The 25,240-nt window shown below is 35.0% G+C and overlaps 1 protein-coding gene across 3 annotated transcripts in view; it reads right to left on the bottom strand.

Annotated features, from left to right (window-relative positions):
• PTPRK (protein tyrosine phosphatase receptor type K) overlaps positions 1-25,240 on the bottom strand; it is a 732,727-nt gene that overhangs the window by 420,977 nt on the left and 286,510 nt on the right. For all 3 annotated transcript variants that reach the window (XM_036768513.1, XM_036768511.1, XM_036768512.1), the window contains exon 3: positions 23,486-23,757. In XM_036768513.1, the coding sequence (XP_036624408.1) occupies positions 23,486-23,757 (272 nt within the window). The remainder of the gene's footprint in view (positions 1-23,485; positions 23,758-25,240) is intronic.

Below are 25,240 nucleotides of genomic sequence, written 5' to 3'. Positions count from 1 at the left end.
TCAAGATTGAATTCATTTTGGCCAAATGCCAGAGTGAATAAATTCTACTTCCTTGGAAGAATATTTTGAAAATCTTGAGTTCTAGTCTTGAGGTTTTCAAAATCTTTTTGATTTATCTATAATTCAGTAGTATTGTCAGATAGGAATTATTATTTGATTCTCCTTCTCCCTTCATCATCTTGACCTAGAAAGGGGGTGGGGGGAGAAAGAGAAGTGCACTTAATTTAGCCAAAACAAAAAAAGCAACTATCAGGATTCATATAGAGGACATGTTGATTTTTTTTGAGCCAGTTTAGCAGACTGACAGTTCTTTTTTCAATAACATAAAAAAAAAGACCAGAGTGAAATCTGTCATTTTACTTTCTTTTCTATTTATCAAGAGCAGAAGCTACTTGTCCTTAGAAAATAAAAAGGTTATTCCAAATACTCTCTTTGACTCTGACTTAACATTCGTAAGGAAATATAAAACCATCATAGATGAGATCACACGATTAAAACAATAGCCTTTTGAATGTACGTCTTCAAATATTGCCTTAAAGATTTTCCAAAGTAACATGAAACAATTTATATAGTATTTCAAATCAAGTTCTATCTGATTTTTTGTTTCCATTACTAATGATCAATAGTATAATAGCTATCTTCTCTAGAAAATGGAAAACTTTTAGGAACCTCTATCCCTATAGTCTTATTCAGAACTCAAGAGGCATTGCCAGTTATTGCCTTTTTGATGCCCCCTTCTTCATCTCAAATGCAGAAAGTCTAAAGCCAAATATATGTTTTCCCTCAAAACTAGTTCCTCCTTCTGGATTCTCTATTTCTGCCATGGCACCACCATTTGCCTGGATTGTCATGATTGAAACCCTTGTGAATCCTTTGACTCTTCCCTCTCCTATATCCACATCCAATTAGTTATCAAGCTCATGGATCCTATCTCAGCAATCTCTGCTGAAAAGAAGGAATTCTACCTTGATCAGAACTGATGCAACAAGCACTTTCTACTAAAATCACTAGGATGCATGCTTTTGATGCAAAGTGTTTTAGAATGTAAAACATAAATATTACAGAATTAAAAGATAGAAAACAGCAAAATATTCATTTCACTGTCCCACTACTTTTCACCCATAGAAAATGGAAACCATAGAAAACCCATAGAAATGGAAAGTTGTGCTAAGCAGAACTAAGCAGAACTAGTAAGGTGTTCAAAACAATTTGACTCGGTTTCCCCTTGTTTGACAAGTAAAATCTCTAGACTCAGGTGACTTCTAACGTGGCAGTATTTTTTTTTTTGACACAAACTTTCTATCCCCTGTAATACAAGTCCTCCTTACGACCAGTCAATACCAATGCAATCATTACCCACCTACTCTTTCAACCTCCACTCTTTCCTTATGCCAAACCATCCTTTGTGCCAATGGCTTCTAGTTCATGGCATTTCAGGTTTTCTGAATCTCTGAGTAGATGTAAAGAGATATGATAATCATCTTTCAGTATCTGCAGCATAATCATACTGAAGAAGGATGTTAGTTACTCTACTCATTCCCAGAAGGCAGACAATGAGTAACAGAAGTTGTAGGAGCCAAGTTTAGACCTGATATTAGTAAATGTTTCTTAATAATTGGAACTGGAATAGGCTACTGGCAGAGGCATCAGGTTCCCTTTTCACTAGAGATCTTGAAGTAAAGGTCAAATGACTACTTGTCCAGTAAGATGTAGAAGAAATTCTTGTTCAAAATGACCTTGATAGCCCCGAGGTCCCCTTTCAACTCACGTGCTGAATCCAGCACTATTAAACTGTTCTTCCATGAAGAGCCAGTAGGCTACACTATAACAATATCCTATAATACATTATTATACCAAGAGTTCTGGCTTCCTATTCCATCATTTTAAAGCACTTTAATGAACTATAATAAATTAATACCACCAACATTTCCTTCTCTCAATTTTACCACAGAGGGAGGTATCAATGAAGCCTTTTTTTACACACATACATAAAAAGCACAGCGGAAACTAGGGATAGACAAATGCACCAATTAATGGCAGAATTTCTCCTTTAGCCATTCTCACTCACCTTTTCCAAACCTCATTCATGACAGGTTTTATTACTTGTGGGGGTTTCTCCTTACTTTTCAATTCTAAGCAGTAAATTTTCCAAGTTGCAGATAGGAAGATCTGTTTAAGTTTGAACACATTAATATGTATCATATCTTCTTTTTTATGATTATGAACATGTAACTACAATTTCAAATTACAATAAGTGAATTTAGGAGATCCAGTTATTACTTTTACTGAGAATCATAATATGAAATACAATAGTGATAAACCATAGCTCTTTAACATAATTTTAGCCAGATACAAAAGAATATATGATCAAGGAAATTTGAGATACCAATCTAAATCCAAATGGCTAAGAAGGGGGAAATGTTAAACAAAAAGATCTTTTCATTGAGAATTGAAAGGGACTTTCTAGGTCATCAACTCCAATTTCATTACTTTACAGCAAAGTAAACTGAGGCCCAGAGAGGTTGCATGACTTGCTAAAAATTACGTGGATGGTAAGTAGCAGAACAAAGATTTGAATCCAAGTCCCCAGACTTCAGATTAAGTGTTCTGTTACCCCATAATCCCTGTTACCTCAATATTATAATGAATCACTGCTTTGTCTTTTAAAGGAAATGTTATGATTTTCACATATATAAAATGGGAAGAAAGTAGAATTTTGCCTTAATGTATGCACCATTCTGGTGTTATAGATTTAAGACATTTCTGTGCCTTACAGACTTTAGGGAAAGATTTAGGATCATTTATATAGCCTCAGATAATGAGAACAATGAGAACAGCCAAAATTTCCTTTTTTTTTTAAGTTGGCCAGAGGAGTTTGTTTTTCCTTTTAAGGTAAGTATATCTTTACAATGATTTATGTGCAGTCATGGCCAAACTAAACTAAAGCAAGATACTTTAACTACAATCTGTCTAGACTGGCCCAAGTGGATTACCTTAAGGCTGTAGTATTTTCAGCAAGCATCATTTCTAATGAGTAGAACAACACACTCAGATTTCAACATCCCAAAGTCTGACCCCAAATCTGATTAAAATCCCTGAATAATTTAATTCATGTATCCCAAACAATGAATTGTTTCCAAATTTTTTTTTACTTTTTGATGCTGTGTTGCAATAATCTCCCCCCACTTTTCTTCTCTATCAGATTTGCCATCTCCACCCTCCCAAAGATGTCAACAGTTTAGAAGTTGTGACAGATGAGAAAGTCTAATTTCCCTAATAAAAACTGAATCACATAAAAACCAGGTGTATTCATTACTTTCATAATTGTGATAGCATCAATACGTACCAGGATCTCCTGCTTTTGTACCCCAACATGGGTATTTGCCTAAATAAAAGCCTTGACATTTTTAATACATTCTACAAACTGATGTAAATTCATCTATCCTCTCATAAGAGAGCAGGTTTTTAGAAATCATTCCTCCCTTTCCTTAGTACAAAGCAAATAACTCAGGAAGACAAAAATAATGAGCTCCTTCAACATACATTTTAAGTAGCAAGCAAAAGCCATCCGGCACATAATAAAAAGTTACCTTTTTTTTTTTTTAAAAAACCAGTGCCACCTATATATTTCACAATTTGGCAGCAGACATAGGTACTATTGATGTTATGCACCATTCTGTTAGGTCTTTAATTACAAGAGAACTTCTTTACCACAAATCCAAAATTTTTCAACCTGCAAAAAACCTAGATGTCTCTTTAAGAAATTCAGAAAACAGGGCAGCTAGGTGGCCCAGTGAGTGAGTAGAGCACCAGCCCTGGAGTCAGGAGGACCTGAGTTCAAATCCAACCTCAGACACTTGACACACTAGCTGTGTGACCTTGGGCAAGTCGCTTAACCCCAATTGCCCTGCCTGCCCCCCTCCAAGAAAAAGAAAAATAAACTAAAAACAAACAAAAAAACCCTAAAAAAGAGTTTAGAACATTCCAAAAGTAGAGAATAACACATTTTTTTTTTCTGGATTTACACTACTACTTATTTAAATTTATAGGAGACATCTATAAAGACAAAAAGAAAATATAGAAGAATCAGGTCTAATTTTCTTTTAAAGAAATGCATACAGAGAAGGAAGCAAATAATCTTTCTTTGTAAAAATATAAGTATTTTCAAATTTACTGAGTTGTAGTTTAAAACCACAAGTTCTACCCAGATGACCAAAGATATTCTTCCCAGTTATCTAATTATTGTCCATCCTTGACCAGTTACCATACAGTTATGGTTCTTATTTTAAGTATCATGATAGAGTTGTGATTTCCTTTTTATAGTATTACTCTATTACTCTACCAAATTGACATGAATTCACTTTCATGATTCCTGAGAAGACTTATGAACCTTATGTATCAGGTAATTTTAGCTAAACTGTATATTTAGAATGATCCATGATCAAAAGAAAAAATTCTGTTCCCTATAAATTAGTCACATATAGCTACAAAGAGAATACTGCCCAGATTTACACCAGCATTTCTTCACCCAATTAAATGGGTCATTCATTTTGGGAAAGATGAACTGTGTATCCTTAGGACCCTATAAAGAGTAAGCAATTGGCTCTGCAAGGATCAGTTAGATCCGTTACAAAACTAACATTCTATGATTCAAAGAGAAAAATATGATAACTTGAGGGAGTCATCCTATTCAAGGAGATACAAAGGGTTCAGTCAACCATTCTTGAATCATACATACGAAAGCTCCACTGTGATGTCTCATAAAATGGACATAATCCACAGAGCTTTCAGTGATTGTGTCACCAGAGTAAAAACTCTAACACATCTGCTGGGTCATAGAATTAAATTTATACTTGGAGGGGTTTCTGGGGATCATCTAGCCCAACCCTTGCATTGTATAGATGAAGAAACTGAGGCCCAAGTAAAAAAGTAACTTGATCAATGCCACACATGGAGTAAACATCAGAACCAACAGCTGAACATAGATCCTCTGACTCCAAATCCACCTGTAATACACTACCTTTCCAAGTGGGAAGGCCTTTGATTACAGGTCCACCTATGTAGGTCCTATTTGACTGAAAGATTTTTGATGACCAGCCTAGATAAATTCAAACAGATTCATCACTAGAAGACTTACTACTAGGTAATTGGTTTTCTTTTGTCACAGCAATACATGAAGAGCATCTATTAAGGGGTGGGGCTGTTGTGATTCTTGCTGAGAAAAGGCATACCCACACAGATGAAATAATTTATCATTATTTTTATGACTTAAGAGAAATGGTAGTATTCTTCAATTACTACATTGTTTTCATTACTTTTAAAACCATTTACTCTGATGTGTCTTTGAATTTTCCCTAGCATAATGAACAGTGGCAATCAAGTTTTGGGTTTTTTTAAAAAGCCTTTCCTGACAGAAGAATACAAATATCCCTTAATGTCATTGCTATTAATATTAACATTGCTACTAACATTAATGTCTGATATGTATAAAACAAAGTCTTTCAGCCTGCTTCATAGAAATTATCACACTTGAACCTGCTAATGGCACTGTGAAGGGAGTACCACAGGTTTTATTATCTCCACTTTAGAGAAGAAAAAAACTAAGCTTTAGGACATTCCTTGGTCATAGTGATGGTAGGTGGAATTTGAACATAGATCTTCCTGGTTCCAGGTCCTGTACTAGACCACTCACTAGACCATGTTGTCTCTCATACCCATAAAACTGTAACACAATCTTTCCAAGGACTTGGACATTTTCTGCATAGTGAATGTCTATGATTTCTTGGCAAGGTATACATGGGGGAAAAGCAAAGGCAAATTCATTGTGGGTAAATATGGAAGACAATAGGAATTCTTACATCTAGGACAGAAGTTCTTAGTTTCTTTTTCCAGTCATGAACCCCTTTGGCAATCTGGTAAAACCTATAGGATTTTTCTCAAAATGAGGTTCTGAATGCAATTTTTTAAAAATCATAATAACACAATGGATACCAATTACATTGAAATAAAATGATCATTTTTTTTCAAGTTCACAGACTCAATATTAAGAACTCCTTATCTAGAAAGATATTACTTCTTCCACTGTATTATTCAGGACCAATTTCTCTCACTTACCAATGTAACTGAATACCAGGGGGGAAACAGAGTTAACATTGCATAGCATTTTAAGTTTTGTAAATGTTTCACATATATTATATCTCCTTTGATCAAAGAAAAAGAAGGTTGACTTTCTTTGAAAAGATTTAATGTACTGGATAGAACTCAGTTAATATGCATTCATTTGCTGTAAATCATTTATTCCCTAAGTGGACATGACTCTGCTATCTTAAGGTGTTAGCCTAATGTTTCTTATCATATAAACCACATAAAACTTGCAGATCTGAAACAAAAGTCCTGACATGCAAATAAAAAAATTATCTTATTTTATTTCATTAAAAATATTTTTTAAAGCCCACATTCTTTTTCCCAAGAGAAACTTATGAGGCCACAGTACCAGGTTCCCAACAGAGATTTTTCCACCATAATTGTAACTTCCAAGCTAAAGTCTGATTACCTCAGCTTCAACACCTTTATTGTGAAGCCCTTTGAAGTCAGGTTAGGGGAACAAAGGTTTCCTTTCAGAAGACAAAAGCTGCACTGTATGTAGAAGCCCATGTACAAGAGATATCGTCAGAGCCCAACCACTTGCACAATTCTGTAACCATGCAAACCCATGTGGAATTTGGCTTGCTCACCAAGGCCACAGGGAAGGCCCATTCCTATTATGCCTGAGACTTATTCACCAAGACTAGCTGAACACAGGAAATGGGTTGGACCTTGTTATGTTTGCATTTCTCTGAATGCCAGAGAAGGTAACAAACAAGAGCACACATTACTCAATCCAGCTGAGTTTGCCATTGAAGAGGGAAAATTACCTCCTTTGGGGAAAAAATATAGAGAACTCCAGAGGAAACAAGCAAAAAAAAAAAAAGCAAGATGTTGTGATTGCCCTCCCCATAGTTATAAATATATAGATCGATAATCCACTGAATGGTGCTAACAAGATCATTTCAAGAGAACCAAAGTAGTTTGCAAAAATTTCTCAAATAATTGTAAAACAGGCAATCTTAATGAGATGGTGCCAGATTTCCACAAAATTCAATTTAATGAGCAAAAATACAAGACCCCATCCTGTAGAAACTATACAAGTAGGTAGGTAGCAAAGTTTGAAGGAAAAAAAAGACAAAAACAGTGTGGCACACTGGAAAGAGCAATGTAATTGAATTAGGAAGTGGGTTCAAATCCCTTCACTATTTACTACCTGTGTGTTCTCAAACAAGTCACTTCACTTATCTCAGTCTATGAACTAGATGACCTTAAAAGCACTTTCCAGTTTTAAATGCTATGGTCTTCTATGTGCAGCACATATGGGGGGAAAAATAAACCTTAAGATGTACAATTTTCTCTGATGACAAAACACTCACATAGTTTTGGTAAAGAAACAGAAAATTCTACTTGCTAGTGTGTGAATGTGGCCCCATCCTCTTCTGCTACTCTTATTTCTGCAAATTTTCTTTTCACAAACAATAGTCTCCAAGAAATAAAGATCTTTTCTGCACCTAACTTTCTATTATTTGCCTTAAACAGTAAGTTTGAAAATGGAGGCAACCCAGGTCACTATGGTTTGTGGGAGATCTGTGAAGAATTTCATTCCTTAATATATATTCTTGGTCAATTTATAAATGTCACCTTGGAGTATAAATGAAACTAAGTGCAATTTAGAATGATATGACCTAAATAAAATCTCATTTTGTGATTTTTTTTTCTTGTTCAGAGAAGACAGGAGTCTACCACCATAATGCTTAGCAGTATGGAGAATTTCAAGCACTATTTTCCCTACAAGGAAGCTACAAAACCATCAAGGAATTCCCCCCAAAATTCTCCTTTGGAAAAGAAAAGTTTCTTACACTGGACCATAGAATTGTACATGCAATTACAATCTAGAAAGGAAGGGGAAGAGGATATGGAGGGTTTGGGGGGACATGAAGGAATGTAGCTAATATAGTAAAAGTTGAAGGTAGGTTGGTTTAATGATTGAGAAAATGTAGAAACACAGGTTAAATGGAGAGGAGAGGAAAAAATATCAAAGAAGGAAGAGTAGAAATGCACTTTACAGTAAATAAATTATTCAATAATTTGTGATTTTTAAAAATTGCTTCTTCAAAGTAAAAAGCACCAGAAAAGAAGATAAAAATAATTCACTCATGAGAAAACACCTATAAAATTGTGAAAAATAAGTCATTTAAACAATTAACTTTTTAAGATTAAGTGTTCCTCTAATCAGTATAACTAATTAACAAACAAGTATATTCACTGTAGAAGGAATAGTGATGGATAGTTAATGAAGGAGTGGAAGTAATATGAAGACACAATGCTTCTTACTTCAAGGAGTTTACAATGAAGTTGGTGACCTTAAAGATGTGAAAAGTGAATAAAAAATGCAAGAGAAAAATAATTTTTATGGAAGATGCATCCCAAGCCAGTATATGAACAACTGCCAAATGACTAACATAATAAATACCATAGCATCATGCATGATTAGCTAGAATAGGGGAAAGCACTAAGAAGAAAAGATTTGAGCTGAGTCTCAAAGAATGGGCAAGGCTTGGATAGGCAGAAAGAAGGAAAATGAACATTCCAGGCAGGAGGAATGATCCAAGCAAAACTTTTGTAATAAGAAAAAATGAGTAACTATATATGGTTGGCTTAGAGAGAAGAAATAGAGAGGACATTTTGAAAAAAAAAATTAAAATCCTTAAATGAGGTAACAGAGTGTGAAGGTAGAGAGAGATCAAGGTAAGCCAATGCTATTCTAAAAATTGGAGCCCAAGAGGTCAGAAACAGGACAGTACCTTTACAAAAAGTCAGGAAGAGGAGGGATAGTCAGGCAAAGATGAGCTGGATTCTAGATGTACTGTTTATTAGACAATGTAATTGTCTAATTCAAATAAGAAATATGTAGCAGGCAGAAAAGAACTTAAACTCATAAGAAGAGTGAAACATAAAAGAGCAGAGGATCAAGGACTGACCTATGGAAAATGCTTTGTATTAAATGAACAAGTAAAGACAAAAAAAAAATACAGAGCTGTCAAATAGCCTGGAGAACCAGATGAGTATAGCATCATGAAAGTCAGAAGATAGTTCACAATGGAATGGGTAAAACACCATGAAGAGGCAGTATGATGCAGTGGACAGTGTTGGATCTGGAGTTAGAGGACCTACGTTCAAATTCCAACTATCTTGGACAAGACATTTCCTTATCGCTAAAATGAAGGTGCTCAACTAGATTCTCTAAGGTTCCTTCAAGCTGTCAAACAATGATGCTATGATCAACAGTATCAGGTGCTACAGAAGTAAAATAATAGTAAAGACCATTAGATCTGATGATTCAGGGTAAAATTGAAAGAGTAAAGCCCAGCAAAGGGTTAAGAAAATAGAAAACAGTTAAGAGTTGGCAGTAGATGCTGTTCACTATTTCAATAAATCTGATAGTGAAAGCAGAGAAAAGGAATAGTAGGGCAAAAGGGCAGTTAGAGCAAGTAAAACTGTTTCAGGATGGGCAGATTTATACTTGGTTGAAAGATAACAGTATCTTATATGGTAAAGAAAAACAATTTGGTTGAATCACAGAGTGCATCAATGGGAATTATATGCAAGAAGCTTAGAAAGGTATGCTGGAGCTAGAATCTGAAAAGTTTTAAATGTCAAAGGCATATGTATTTTATCCTAAAGGAAATTTAGTACTACTGAAGATTCCTGAGGGAAGGAGTACCATGGTATAATGGCAAGCAAAGCGGGACTTTTTGTTTTGCTCTTTTTTCTTTTGGAATTCTAGATCTTCTCAGCAATAAGGCAATCGAGTGCCTTTGATTGAGTCTTGCCTTTGTTTGAATCAAGAGTCTTTGATGACCTGCTTAAGTCACAAGAAAGCTTAAGTCACATGACTTTGAATCACATGGTTGTGACACCAAGCACCCCCCCAATGCCCCTCCCCCACCGTCGGCTGACCCTTTAGAAGTGTATATATACTCTGACATTAGCATTTTGGTTGTGGGCTCACTCATTGGAAGAGTGTTCCTGTGATTTCACCAGAAGAAACTCTGGATAGCCATTAAGGAGCGCCCCCCCCAACCCCACCCCTGGCTTTGAAAACCCAGATGTTGGTGCTTCTATCTCTGGTAACTACATATGTATTGCTATGGTCAGGCAGAAACCTGTTGGTTTATTTGTGTTATTTTCTCTGTTTACAATTTCTGTTTGTATTTGTTCTGAAATTCAGAACCCCCTAAACTAAGTGAATGATATATGTATGTTTAATTAAAGTAAGATTGTTAACCCCTTAAAGTTGATTCCTTAGAAAAGCAGATCAAAGAACCTGTGCTAGCAGCCCTCCTGTGTGCAGGTGGTTTTTGGTCTTACACCTCCACAGCAGCTGCTAGCAGCATTGTTATTACACATGGTCACACACACACACACACACACCCACACCCCTGTACTTTACAAATAATAAGTCTGGCTGCTTAGAAGATGCCTTATAATACATGCTTAAAAGTTGAAAATCCAAACTGAATGCTATGAAATTAAAATGGCTAAGCTTTGCTCCAAAGAAAAAGTATATGAAGGCATCTCCAATTTCCTACTTTACAGAGATCTTGAGCTTTGCATGTGGAATACTATAAGAAATGGCAATCTTTTTCGATGTGCTGGTTTCTTTTTGAGCTTTGCTTTTCTCTTTTTCATTCTTTGTTCAAAGATAGCTCTCTGGACGGAGGGAGAGGAGAAATTTATTGGGATATATAGGTAATGTTAAAAAAAGTTATCAGCAAAAAATTTACTACAAAAATTAAATTTTTGTGGAAATAAATTATTGTCCTTGTGACTTCTTTCCACAAATGCTAGGCACTTTGTTTACACTGAGTTAGCCACATTCTCACATTAGCTCCTTCTGGAGAACTGAATTTATTTTAAAAAATTATAGATGAAATTTTCAGCCAGAAAATAATATTCTGATTTTGCATTAAATGCTTCATATCTATATAGCTTTGTCCTAATAAGTACCATTCTCTGTCAACCAGCTAACAGTATTGCAGTGGATGAACTGACCACAGTTTTAATTTCTCTGTTATCCTTCCTTTCTTGCTTGCTTGCTTATATCACTGTAGCAGAATGATTTAGGTGATAAAAAAACATTACATAACCATGGTCCCTGTGTTGAGATAGTAATATATGTACATTATAGTAATATAAATGAGAAAGGTCTTTTTTAAAATTAAAAAGCAAAGGAATCATTTCTGGATGACACACTTTCAATTAGAGCAAGATTCAAGACTAGAATACAATACAGAGTATAACCACTTAAGAAAAGACACTGTCCAGAACCAATGTCAATGCAATGATAGACTAGAAGCTCTGGAAAGCTGGGCCATTCCTAGTCTCTTCTTAACATTTTTCTTTAAAAAGAGTGCTTACAGAATGTCCAAGAATCAAACTAATTTTAAACTTCCACATCTTACGGTGCAGGGAGATTACTTAACTGGCTACAAACTGGGAAGCAAATGGCAGTTAGAAAAATGGGAAGCACCTTTAACTCCATTGCAAAGGAAACACACTGACAATTCAGAGGTTAGCAGATTGGTACAAAGGACCTCTCAATGTGAACAAGTAGCTTCCTGCTGTCAATCAATAGGGCACTCCTGGTGGTAAAGGTAGTGAATGCAATTTGCTAACCAGGTTGCATTAAAACTGTCTGGTCCATTTGTGAACAGCAGTCACTTGATTTTCTGGGAGATTGCAGGGAGTATCCCCTTTCTGGTGCAGGAAAATTTATTTGGCATATTCTGCAGGGAGCTTGTAGAACTTGGAGCCATCAGTAGGTAAAACAAATAGAGTATTAGAAGCCACCCAGGTGTAGGAGATTAAGGATTTAGCAAGCAGATGGAGTAGAAGAGCATCATCTGGACACATTTCATCCTTTATAATAAGGGAAAGATCCCCAAAGATTAAAACAGAAGGAGCAGGAATTCACTATTAATTGGAAAAAAAGGAAGGATCCTCTAAAAGAAATCAGGAGAAAGACTCTGGTTTGTCTGCCTCAAAGCCACTACCTTTTAAGAGAACACAAATCTCCATGAAGCTACAGAGGCACTATTTAAAAAAAAAAAAGAAAAACAAAAGAAAAAGAAAAAAAATATTTCTTCCATCACCCCCTGTCCTGCCAAAATTATCAAAGGGTTTCCATTTTGGATGGTGATGAGGTGAATCAAGATAACAACTATGGTTGACCAGCAAATACTACCGTTACCTTAAAATAGGTTGGATATTTTTTTATTCACTACTTCCATCATAAGACACCCCACATCCTACATCCCTCTTTAGAAATTTCTGAGGGTTCCCAATTGCCAATGGAATAAAATCCTTACTCCTCACCCAGACATTCAAGGTTTTCAACACTGGAATCCTAATATATCTATCTTTATTTGCCAACTGCTCCCCAATGTATGTTCAATTTGAGCTAAATCATTCTCACTATCCTCCTCACAAGATATACATTATCCTGCCTCTAAGACTTTGTTCATGCTGTGCCTCCTACCTGAGATGTAGAACACTTCTCACTCAACCTTATCCTAATTCAACTCTTCTCACTCAATCTTATGCAAATTCTCTTCATTTTTCCAAATTTAATTCAAGTCTCACCTGCCCCACAGGGCCTCCTTCCAATTGCCCCAGTAGGTACTAATCTATCTTTCCTCTCAATAAGAGTACTTAGTCTGCCCCAGCTACTGATTCTCGTAGTTATCATATTCCAATTTATTTCATGTGTATATGTCATATCTCCCTAAACATATTGTGTGTCATGCTTCTTCTCTGTCCTATTGGGTTATCATACTGTGAAGAATGTAGTTGGGGTTTCACAGTAAATACCTGTTGCTTGAAATAAACTGAATTCCAGCCCAACAAAGCACTTAAGACAGTGGAGAGAAGGTTTGCAGTTACATTACATTATTTTGTTCCCAGGCTGACAAATGAAGGTGAGACAATGCTATGATATATTCCTTTTCAAAGATATGCTGGAAAACAATATTATAAAACAACTTCCCCCCACACACACACACACACTATGGAAATCAATTAAGGTTAACAATACTTTTACCTTATCCTTGACAAATAAATAGTTAGCTGTCGAGTCATTTTTTTCTTAGGAATCCAGGGGTGGAAATGTTTGATGAATTATAGCTAGAAAACCACACAAACCATTAACATGCAAACAGATTTAAAGCATAGTCCCTGTCCCTAAGTAATTTACAATCAGATTAAAGAGACAGGACATAAACATTAAAAATATACCACATGTACTACCTGTTAAAAGCAAAATAAATTCTATGGAAGTTAAGAGGATACTAATTTCCAGAAGCTGAAGCAATTTGGAAATGGCTTCATGGAGATGGTGAAGAATAAAGTGGATCTTAAAGGAAGAGTAAGAACTTAACAGGAAGAAAGGGTTTGTTTCTGGAAGGGATGGAGATGTCTGCTTGAAAATTATTCCTCCGTAACGATAATTTAAAAAAGAGAAAGACCTGGAAGGGATCTCAGAGCCTACCTTATCCATATACTCTATGTTCTAAGAAAATTGAACAAGTCCTAGCACCTACTTCTGTCTCTATGGTTTTGTTCATATTATACCGTGTCTTATATATCGCCCCATAATAAAATGTTTCCCTTAACTCAAATTCAAGCAGTCAACAGGCACTTTGTAAGACATTACTATGTGCTAGGGCACCATGTTAGGTACTGAAGTATAAAGGCAAAATTGAACAGTCCCTGTCTTTAAGAGGAAGCAATACACATACACAAAAAGGAAACCAAAAATACATATGCAAAACAATTACAAAAGAATTGCTGGGGCAAGGGAAGCACACAGAGGACACTGCTGGAGAGTAACCATGATGAAATGGCAAGAGTAATGGATTTGGAGTCAGATGCCCTAGGTTCAAGTCCCAGGCCTGCCACTTATTACCTATGCACCATTGAAGTAAGTCATTTAATCTCTCTAGGTTTTCCCTTCCTTATTTGTTATAAGAGGTAGCCAGACTGATAAAATGAGGGCTGAAAAATGGTCATGAATTAGGTTGAAGGGAGCAATTTTAATCCCATGGTATAGACAGAAACTACATTTTAAGGGATCAATGAATAAGCACGTAATAATCAAATACTTCTCTACTTATATATGAAGCCTTTTGATAGAAAAAATAGAAGTCACAAGTTGAACTAGACAGCTGAATGAAAAATTATTTAAAGAATGTCTCAAGAATGTCAGCTTAATTCAGTTAAAGTTCTGAAGCCTCTCACAAAGTCAGTTATGTATTTTATTCCACTGCATGTATCATATATTAAGTTCATACATGTGTTAATATCATACACTATGTTCCTACATGAATTAGGTTGTGATCCTATCACATGTTGTGGCATATGTAATGGCAATAATACCTTAAATATGTTGATTTTTACACTTTCATATCTAATGAAAATTTAACCCATTATATCATTTGGCATAACAATATCCCTGGGAAGTAAGTAAGATAATTATTATGTCCTCATTACCAATGAGAAAACCAAGCATGCCCTCTTGCCTAGACTTAGTATATGATAAAGTCAGGACCAGATCCATGGTCTTTCCAATCTCTTTCTCCATTATACCCATTCCTTTTATCATATGAATATTTACCATCCCAAAACAAGGGTCTTCTTTTTCTTTTTTAGCCTCCCTGAATATAACATAAACATTCAAAAATAGATGATAACCACATGCCTATTGTTTCTGCTTTAAAATCTAGTTGTAGTATTTAGGGAATAAATACTGATTCCTGTGGGAACCTATACGTTACTTAGGGACACAATAAAATGTGATTTGTGTCCTTTTTGGACTAAAAGAAGCTTGTATTGAAACTTACCTACAACTGTTTTTAGAGAATACTACTGTTGTTACAAAACTCTGAGAAATAAAGGTATTTATGTTTATACCAGACCAAATATTCTCTTAATTTTCAAGACTCAAAAAAAGTTTTTATTTTCTATAGCTTTTTCCTTTTACTCACTGAAGTGCAGTTAGGTAGAAATTTATGATTATAGACCTTTCCTTTTTTCCCTTTCAAACTATACAATGAGAATTGATTTAGTGCTTCAAAAAGGCAATAGAGAATGGTTTTTTTTTTAAGATTATTCAAGAATATTTAGAATCTAATTCTCATTTGGGAATTTAAGTAGTGATATGAAATAGTTATTTATATTAATAAATCCAAAATAACAAGAAAAGGCTAGTTTTACACTGAAAAAATTAAGACCACACTTAAGGAATAGGTCCTTAATGGAATTTTAAGTCCAATTAAATTTTGGTCTTCAGTGTTAATGCCTTCCTCACTGATAGTGTATTATTTGTTTATATGTCAGTATCCTCAGAAAGGCATCTAGCTAGGTGCCTCAGTGGATAGAGCATGGGTCTTGAGTCACGAAGACATTCGTTTTACCTTGGGCAAGTCACAAACCTCTGTTTGCCTTAAATCACCAGAGAAGGAAATGGCAAAGCAGCCCAGTTATCTTTGCCAAGAAAACCCCATGGCTAGTATTGTCCATGGAGTCACAAAGAGTCAAACATGACTGGACAACAACAATAATGAAGAAGATGATGAAGAAGACGACAAAGTTGAAGAAGAACACAATGAAGACAAAGATGAAGAAGACAACAACCCTATTTCCATAGGATAATATGCATACTCCTCTGGCCCATCATAGTTTGGCTCCAAACTGTATTTATAAACTGATTTCACACTACTCACACACACACACACACACAAACACAGGCGCGTGCACGCGCGCACACACACACACACACACACTCTACATACTACATTCTAGCCAGAATGGACTACTTGAAGTTCTCTTCATAGGACATGCCGACTTCCCTGCTTATTTGTTTGTTTGGGGGAGACAGCTAGGTGGTTCAGTAAACAGAGTGCTGGGCCTGGAGTCAGGAAGACCTGAATTCAAATCTGACCTCTGACACTTACTAGCTGTAAGAGCCTGGCCAAGTCACTCAAACTTTGTTTGTGTTAATCTACTTAAGAAGGAAAGAGCAGACTACTCCAGTATCTTTGCCAAGAAAACCCCATGTATGGTCCACAGAGTCACAAAGAGTCAAACATGACTGAACGACTAAACAACATCCTCAGAATGTGTCCTAATGAAATCCCAACCACAAGTATGTTTGCTGTCCTACTTGGGCTTCCTTTCTTCTAGTCTCTTATAATTGCAAAGGTAGCAGAAACTCATGATGATTTTGATTTCACACTTTTTCACTTGTCCATTGAGGCCTCAAAATTGATGTCTCAGATTATCATAAGAAATAACAAATGTATAAAAATAAATGTCACTTGTATGGGTATTCTTCACCTTTAGATTTATGACTCTGTTTCACTACTGTTATGCAATCTACTGAAAAGTGAAAATAAAAACCCTGTATCTTAAAATAAAATAAAGAGTTCACAGAGAAATGGGAACCATACAAAAATACTAACTACCAATAAACTAAAACAAAATTAGCTGACTATTGAAGGCACCAGTCAACACGACAGTGGAAGAAATTGGTTTAAAATGGTGTTTATATGCATTTTGATTATGTAGTATTGCATCAAGAGATGCCAAAGCAAGGTTAGAAGGCATTAAATGGCTCTGAATGATGAGATTGTGCTTTGCTGGAACTCTCAACCCAGTAGGGCCCTTCCCTTTTCCTTTCTTGATATATGGAGAAAAATAACTGATGCAATGATACCTTAAACTAAAGAATCAAAACGCACTAATTCAGTATGGCGAGTTGCTGCAACTGAATCCAAGTGGATCGTAATGCTGACAGGCAGCATCCCATCGAATTTCCTTTGAATAACTCTACTCCCCACTCTTCTAGATCAACACAAACTTTGAACCATCCAAAAATCATCACTGGTTTGTCTTAACTTGCTGATACATTGTAATTTATATTATTTTAGAGACAATTGACAAAATTAAGATAAAAAAAATTCATACACAAAAAAAACCAGAAACAAGCATGCATATGACTACTTTTGCTTTCTGGAATTAAGCTGGTATTATTTATTGTTGTTTTTTAATTAGCAGGATACTTCATTCAATAGTTTTGATAAATATCATGAGTTTTCTAATCATATGTTTATGATACCTATCTAATAACAAAAGGATATAGCTATCAGTCAATTCAAAGTTTTGAAGTCTAAATTTTCATCCTAAATCAAGATCATGGTCATTAATAGGCAGGAGGGCACTGACAAGAGACAAATCTCCTTAATAGTATTACGAAGTTTAAGAAAACAACAACTGAAAAAGCATGGGAGTTTTTGCAACCTTGTTGGTACCATCCAAAATAAAAGAAACACTTTAATACACATGTTAAATGGCAGCAGAAAAAAAGACCAAAATGCCAAATATACTATCTAATATAAAGGGTCTTTCTAATTCAAAATTAATCTTGCCAAGTATGTAAGCAATCAATTGAACAGAACTTCTGGGAAAACTGAAACATAGTCTCATAGAAATTAAGATTAGACTAACACATAGCAAAATAAATGGCAAATGAATATAGACATGAATACAAAAAGTCATACCATGACAAAATTTCACAATGTGACCAAGTATGTTTTACAGTTATATTTAAAGGATTGCTTCTAACCAAACAAGGGATAGAGGAGAACATAATAGATTTTTAAAGAAAATTTTGACTATGGAAATTTTTTTAATTGCTACAGTTAAAATTTAATATACCAAGATCTATTCTACCAATGGACAAAGGATATGAACAGTTTTAGAAAGAACTGAAAACTGTAAATGACCACGTGAAAACTTGTTTGAAATCACTAATAAGAAGAAAAATGAAACACTTTCCTCCATACTTCCTGCAAAGCAGCAAAGATGGAGGAAAAAAAGATGGGAAAAATTAATGTGATTCTGTGGGAACCAAGCGCACATTGATTCTCTGTGGGTGGAGGTGTAAGGTAGTCCCAACCATTACAGATTTCAATTTGGTGTGATGCAAGGAAAAAATGACTGAACTGTACCAAGTGATAGCATTCTTAGGTAGATACCCAAGAATGTAAAAGACAGAAACAAAATTCTATTATTTCACAAAATATTCACATTAGCACTCGAAGCAAAGAATCAAAATAAAATGGTATCCATTGATGGAAGAATGATTGAAAAAAACCAGATATATGAATTAGTGAAATATTACTATGTTGTGAGAAATGATGCATAATAGAAATCCATTCAGAGAACTGAGGGCAGATTTACTTAAAATGATGCAAGAGAAATACTCAGAACCAGGAGAACAATATTTAAGATGACTATAATAATATAAATGAAAAGATCACTAAAAGGAAGCTTAACTCTAAGAGGCAGCTATTAAGCTATGAGGCAGCTAGAAGGTCCAGTGTATAAAGTCTCAGCTTAAGTGTCAAGAAGACCTGAGATTCAATTAAGCCACAGAGACTTACTAGTTCTGTGATCCTGGGCAGTCATTTGGCCGCCTTTTGCCTCAGTTTCCTCATCGGTAAAATGAGGATAATAATAGCACCAATCCTAGATTTGTTGTTAGCATCAATTGAAATGATATCAACATTAAAGCACTAAATAAATGTTAAGTATTAGTATCAGTATTATTTACTCTGAGTAATGGAAAAACCAACAAAAGTCCCAGATAAGATACAGTAAAAACCTCCTTTTCCTTCCCCAATGCAAAGAGGCAGGGGAATAATAGAATAGAATACTGAAGGTCTCTGTATCAAAGGTTTTGTTCAATTGCTTTTTCTTTTTGCCAAAAGGCAGGGTTCAATAGGGGAGTAGGAAGACAAGAACTGATTGTAATAAAAAAGCAAAATTCAGCAAGAATGCACATTTTATTATAAAAAAGAAATCAATTAGATGACAGCATAACTTCAAAAATTACTATTACAGTCAAAAATCCTAAAGGAAATACTTTCATTGATCTGTTTAATGTTTCTGTTTTGTTTGTCTTTTGGTTGGCTGACTGGTTTACTAGAAGCAAAAAGGGGGAAAAAAAGCAAAATTTTGAATATCAAGTACACTAGAAGACAGGGATTATGTCATCTAGCTACATATGTAACATTATTATTTTTGTTCTTTACAATGGTTTATTACAAACAATTTATTAGAGGCTTACTGTGTATAATATACCCACTCCTAAACTCTTCCCTTTCAGATAGGATTGCACTGGAAGGACCTTATCTAAATTTCTCATTTTTGGAAAATCTGTCTTGTCATGGCATTTTGATGACTTAAACTCTCTGAGTTCAAATCATACCCGATCTCTCCCAGACCTAAAGTCAGAGGGATCGATAGTTTGGGTTTTACCAACCCTTTCTGAGGCAAAAATATTAACAGAAGACATGAAAGTTGGGTAAAAACAAAATGTCTAAAAAAAAAAAAAAAGGATGATGGGTGAACAGGGAATGGGATACAACAGACTTTACCCTTCAGAATCTTGTTATTTTTCTGAAGAAAACCATGAAAAACAATTAGGTGGCAAGAGTTTATGGTTTATTTCTCAGGGAAAAAAATTCAACTATTATTTCATACCACTTTCTGGCCACCCCTGTAGTTTTTATCACGCATCATTGTAGTGATTAATGACGTGCACCCAGTTAATGGAAAACAGCAGATTAGGTTTCCACTAATAGATTTGAGAGTTATATCTTTGTGGCTCATTTGGTAACAACCTCACTGCTCAGTAAAGAAGTAATGGATTTAATCCTAGACCAGAACTTAATTTTTTGCATACAAGATGGGTCAGACTATTTGAAAGGAGAAAACTACAACTTTCAAAGAAGTCTGATCATGAGCATGATAGAAAACAATTGGCTTGCACAAATGTGGCCCTAAGAAAAGGTACTGGGCCTCACAAGACTGTGTCAACTATACCATACTTTTCTTTTTTTAAGTAGACAAAAAAGTATAAGGCAAAAAGTAGTTTATCAACTGTATGCAGCACAGTTTAGAAAGAAAAGTCTATTTAATACACAAAGTATCTGAAGTTCTATACCATTCATCTATCGTGAAGAGTGGTATACTGATACTCTTGGGGAAGAAAAGGGAAAGAGACAAGGAGAGGAAGAGGAAGAGACATTTATTAAACTCTTATAATGTGTCAATGTGCTGAACTCTGAGGAGAGAAATAGAAAAAAAAAGGTAGAAAATCCCTGCTCCAAAGGAGTTCACATTTTAATTGGGAGATATAACACATAAAAGCAAGTTCAGCTGTAAAGTGGAAGGAAAAGGCCCCAAGTCCTAAGGGTGCAATCTCACCATGGGAGCAGTCCAGCAACCCAGGGGAGTTCAGGGCAGACCATGGAGGAAGCGATAAGGATGTAATGAGTAAGCCAAAGAACAAATAAGATGAATGACTCAAACTAAAAATTAAAATTAAAAAACAACACAAAAACAAAAAATCCTGGTATTAGAGGAAAAGAACTAAGAAATCAAAACACACCATGTAAAGGGAATGAACATGAAAGCACACTCAATCAAACTGGGGATGAAACAAAGAGGCAAGAAGTAGTCTAAATGCAAACTTCACCAAAGGTCTTTCTCCCAGACTACAGCAGTCTATAATTATTATACTGCTGGGTGTCTAAACAACTGAATCAATTACATTTTTAACAGTAATAGCCCATGTTTATTTAATTGTTTAATGTTACAAAGAACATTTATTTAGTAAATGTAAGTCACTGCTGAGTTAGAACTCATTTGCTATGTTTTCTTTGCGAGGCAGCATGAAGTAAGGGATAAATAACAAGCACTAGCATCAAGGCCAACATCTAACAGATACTAGCTCACACCTGAGAGCAAGTTCTTGAATCTTCCAAAGTTAGATGAACCTCCCAGCTAGGTGGTAGGATGGATAGAATACTAAACATGGAGTCTGGAAAACCTAAGTTCAAATCCAGCCTCAGACACCAAAATTCTGTGATCCTATCACTTCTCTCTGTTCCAGTTCCCACAACTTTAAAAGGGGGACAACAATAGTAGGGTTGTTGTAAGGATCAAATGAGATACTTGTAAACCACTTAGCACAATGCTCGGTACAAAGTAGGCAATTATATATTTATTCTCATCCCCTTCCTGCCTCAGTGTCCCAGACAACAAAGACTATACTTGCAGTACAGTTGCGGGTCAACACAAGTCAAAAAAAAAAAAAAAAAGGTCTAATGATCACTACTGACAGGCATGAAAAATCAAGAGCAATCTAAATGCATACAAGAAGCAAACAAGATCACAGCTAAGTAAAAGTAGTGGTTGTATACAATTGTTCATCTGAAGCAATTTACAAAACTTAAAATGTGGTTTCTTTGTCAGTAATTATTATTATATAAAAGAAACAAATATGTCAGTTCCAAATACTAATTGTTTTAACAAAGAGACATTAGTGATAGGTCCCTTGTTCCTAGCTACTTTTCTTTGTGACAATGGAATTCTTGAAAGAGATTACTGACCTGTATAAAACTTGCCTAAGTGTTTCCTCCCCTGCTTGCTAAACACATGGTATACAGACAAATAACCTTGGGAACCAGTGAACTGAAGCATTGTATCATCATGCAGAGTGGAACAGAACAAAAGACACATTCACACTTTGGAATATACTGTAAAGGCAACATGAAAGCTAGCATTTTAAAAGTGGAGAATGCTTAACAGAGTTGTTAACCTTAAGCATTCAAACATAGATCTTACAAAAACAAATGAAAAAGACATGGTTGGAGATAGGAAGAGTCATTGTATACAAGCAGTTTCCGTATAATAGAAGGCATTTCTGCTCTGGCCCAAGTTGCACGTAGCTACTGGTAAAGTCCCTTCAAAGTCTGAGATTCTCTGAGTTTATGATATCTAAATTCATATCAACACAAAACATCTGAAAGACCTTTCTGTATGTATGACTGTATTAACTATTAGATGCCCTATTTTAGCTCCTTTCCATTAGTCTATGGAAGAACCCTGAATTGATCTAGAAAAATAGAATGGAATAGAAGGCAATGGGCTACAAATTTAACACCACCATCAACTGAGGACCCACAAAGATCCATTAGGCACATGGTACTGAACTAGCTACCTTACTTGGAAGAACAAAAAATAACTAGTCTTTGACTTCTAGGCATTCAATAGAGCAAACGACAGTGCTTAAAAGGAAAACTTCAACCCAAGACAAAGGAAATACAACCATTTGTTACTTTTTAAGAAATAGAAGAACACCTAAATCAGTCATACATTTTACCAGTAATCATAAAAAAAATTACAAAGGAAATTTAAACTACCAAATAATCCTGATTAACAAAACCAGGAAAAATGTATTTTTTCTCAAACTGAGGAACACTAAGAAGTCTGATAGGCTCAACATTAAAGAAAAAGTTCACCAAGATTCCAGGATTTTGAAAACACATTCTTTTCAAAAAGCAGCTCTCTTTTCTGGCTGCTGAATACTTAAAATAAATAGGGAACTTGATAATTAGGGATGATAGGACAACCTTACCTATCGACTAACTTAATCCATGAAACAGACTCCCTCCCCACATACCTACATAACAGTTTTTACTTTATTTTAATCTCAACTAGTCCAACCATGTCTTTAAAAAAATTGACAAAGAAAAAATAATCTGCCTAGTTTGTTAAATATTCAATCTCATAATACTCTGTCTGAATTTAAGGGTATAAATGAATCATTCAAAAATACCTTTCCTAAGAAGACCTGCTTCACACTCTAATTCAAATATATTTTTGAAATTTTTTCCAAGAAGAAAAAAAACTACTTTCTTTAACTTTTCCAGTTAAAGATCTATCAAACAAATAGATTTCTACAAAGGAAAATCTTAAAACAGCTAGGTGGCACAAGTGAAAAGCTCTGAGCCTGGAGTAAGGAAAACTTAAGTTCAAAATCCACCTCACTCATGTATTAGCTGTGTGAGTCTTGGGTAGGTTAGCTTAACTTGTTTTTGCCTCCATTTCCTCAACTATAACATAGAGATAATAACATTACCTACCTCACAGAGTTGTTGTGCATATCAAATTAGATATCTGTAAAGCACTTAGCACAGTGTCTGGTGCCTAGGTGCTATGTAAGTGCTTATTCCTTTCTCTATCCCCAAATGGCCCTTACACACCAGTGATAAGTAGATCTAATATATTTAATAATGAATTTGGTCCCAATATGAGTATGGATTTATCTAATTTTTATTGGAAGTCTTATCACTAACTTAATAATTTAGTAGAGCTAAAAGATTAACTAATATCCAAAAAGATTTTATTTCAATCATTTGGATTGCAAAAGAGATTTGTTAAATCAATTAAAGGAAACTAAAACAAACAAACAAAACCATAGTTTTACCTGATACTCATTGGGCCAAAAGGTGCTCACTGCCAGTTCAGCCCGGAGCCAGTCTTTACCAGTGAAGCCAGTCACATTCCAGATTGGATTAGCCAAAGGTCCTTTATTCACCCTAACTAATATGTTCAAAGTGCCAGGATTCATCCTTTTCTGGCTATATAAGAGATAGCTGAAATCAATACAATGTGTATCATTTTCCTTCATTGTTGGGAGCTGAAGTCTGGCTTTTTCTCCAGGGTCATGATTGGAGGAATCCACTACCATGTAGGATCCTGAAATGACATCAAACAAAAACAAAAGTGAGAAAATAAAAAAGAGGGTTTGAGGAGGAGAAAAGCTAAAGAATTCACAGAAATATATTATTAAAGCTCAATCTTCCAAAAGGGAATGCTCCCACTTCACAGTCTATGTACCAGTTTAAGTTGACATGTTATGAGATACATGATTTTATACATATGTTATATATGCATATATATTGTACACACACGTCTTTCTATTTCTAATTAGATCCACAAATTTCCTCCATTTATACTGTTTCTTATGAAAAATTCAATGTACATCTTACCAATAAAAGTAATCACTACTATAACAAATTAAAATTAAAGAAACTTAGGAAAAATATTTTATAAAATAAATACTCTAGACTTCATTGAAATTGAGCAAGGATGGTCTCAGACGGTTAAACAATTAGCACAACTGAATGATCTGGGCAAATCTCTCACATTCTGTTATTTCTAAGCATGTTAGTGCAGATAAAGCTCCATGGGTTCAGTTGAAAGTTAGTAGGCTTTTGGCTCACCTTTTCTTATATGTAATAAATTAATTGTTTTATATTTTCAAAAATGCTTATCTATGTTTATGCTATGAGACCATTTGGCAAGCCAACATCTTTCTGAGAAAGCTGCATATATATCGTTTAAAATGCAGTTTTGATATGCAGGACAGATTGCTGAATGTTAAACTATTGCTCAATAAAAATAACACTTAAATACTTTTATTTCAACCTGTGTGTTAGATCAAGAAATATCCCGTACAAAACAGAGATGCAGATTTTGTTTTGTTTTGTTTTAATATGCAAGAAGACAGAGCAACACAGAGGCCATTTGTTTGATAAATAATTCTACTTCTACTGCACTTAGTACAGGACCTGGAATTGTAAGTGAATAATAAATGCTTGTTAAATGACTGAAAAAACAGAGGCTACAAAATAAAATGAATGATTTCATGAAGTGCTTTACAATCAATGTAGCCAGCACAGGTTTATTTATACAGTACCTAGTCGATAACTCCAAGCCTGTTACTTAACAATAAGGAAGCACTTCACACGGAATGAATGAATAATCAAATTAAACACACATAAAAAACCACACCTCAAATCATATTATACAGTATTTTAGAAAAAGGTGTCTTGATGTAGCTCATGATTAAGAAATTCGTTCATAATTTCCTTTCAGTTTATTACTTTCAAATTCATGCCATCTAATATTTTCACGTTATGACAGGTGGGTTTTGTTTGTTTTTTGCTTTGTTTTATTTGGGGGGGGGGGCAGTTGGAATTCCTTTGATTCCTGGCTCTCTCACTCCACACAAAATTACTGTTTCCATTTCAAGAGAAAAATGGGGTTTGGGTTTTTTTTTTAATTAAATGACTTTTTCATGACCCATTCCAGGGAAATGGGATTTTTCTCTACTTGGTTACCCTCAGAGAAACAACCATTGTGATCACCATACACAATTTAGCAAGATGTCCTTGGA

The sequence above is a fragment of the Trichosurus vulpecula genome, chromosome 7 (genome assembly GCF_011100635.1).
Source record: "Trichosurus vulpecula isolate mTriVul1 chromosome 7, mTriVul1.pri, whole genome shotgun sequence".
NCBI classification, from domain to species: Eukaryota; Metazoa; Chordata; class Mammalia; order Diprotodontia; family Phalangeridae; genus Trichosurus; species Trichosurus vulpecula.
Note: the sequence above shows the minus strand (reverse complement) of the source record. Positions and strands in the feature narration are given on the sequence as shown.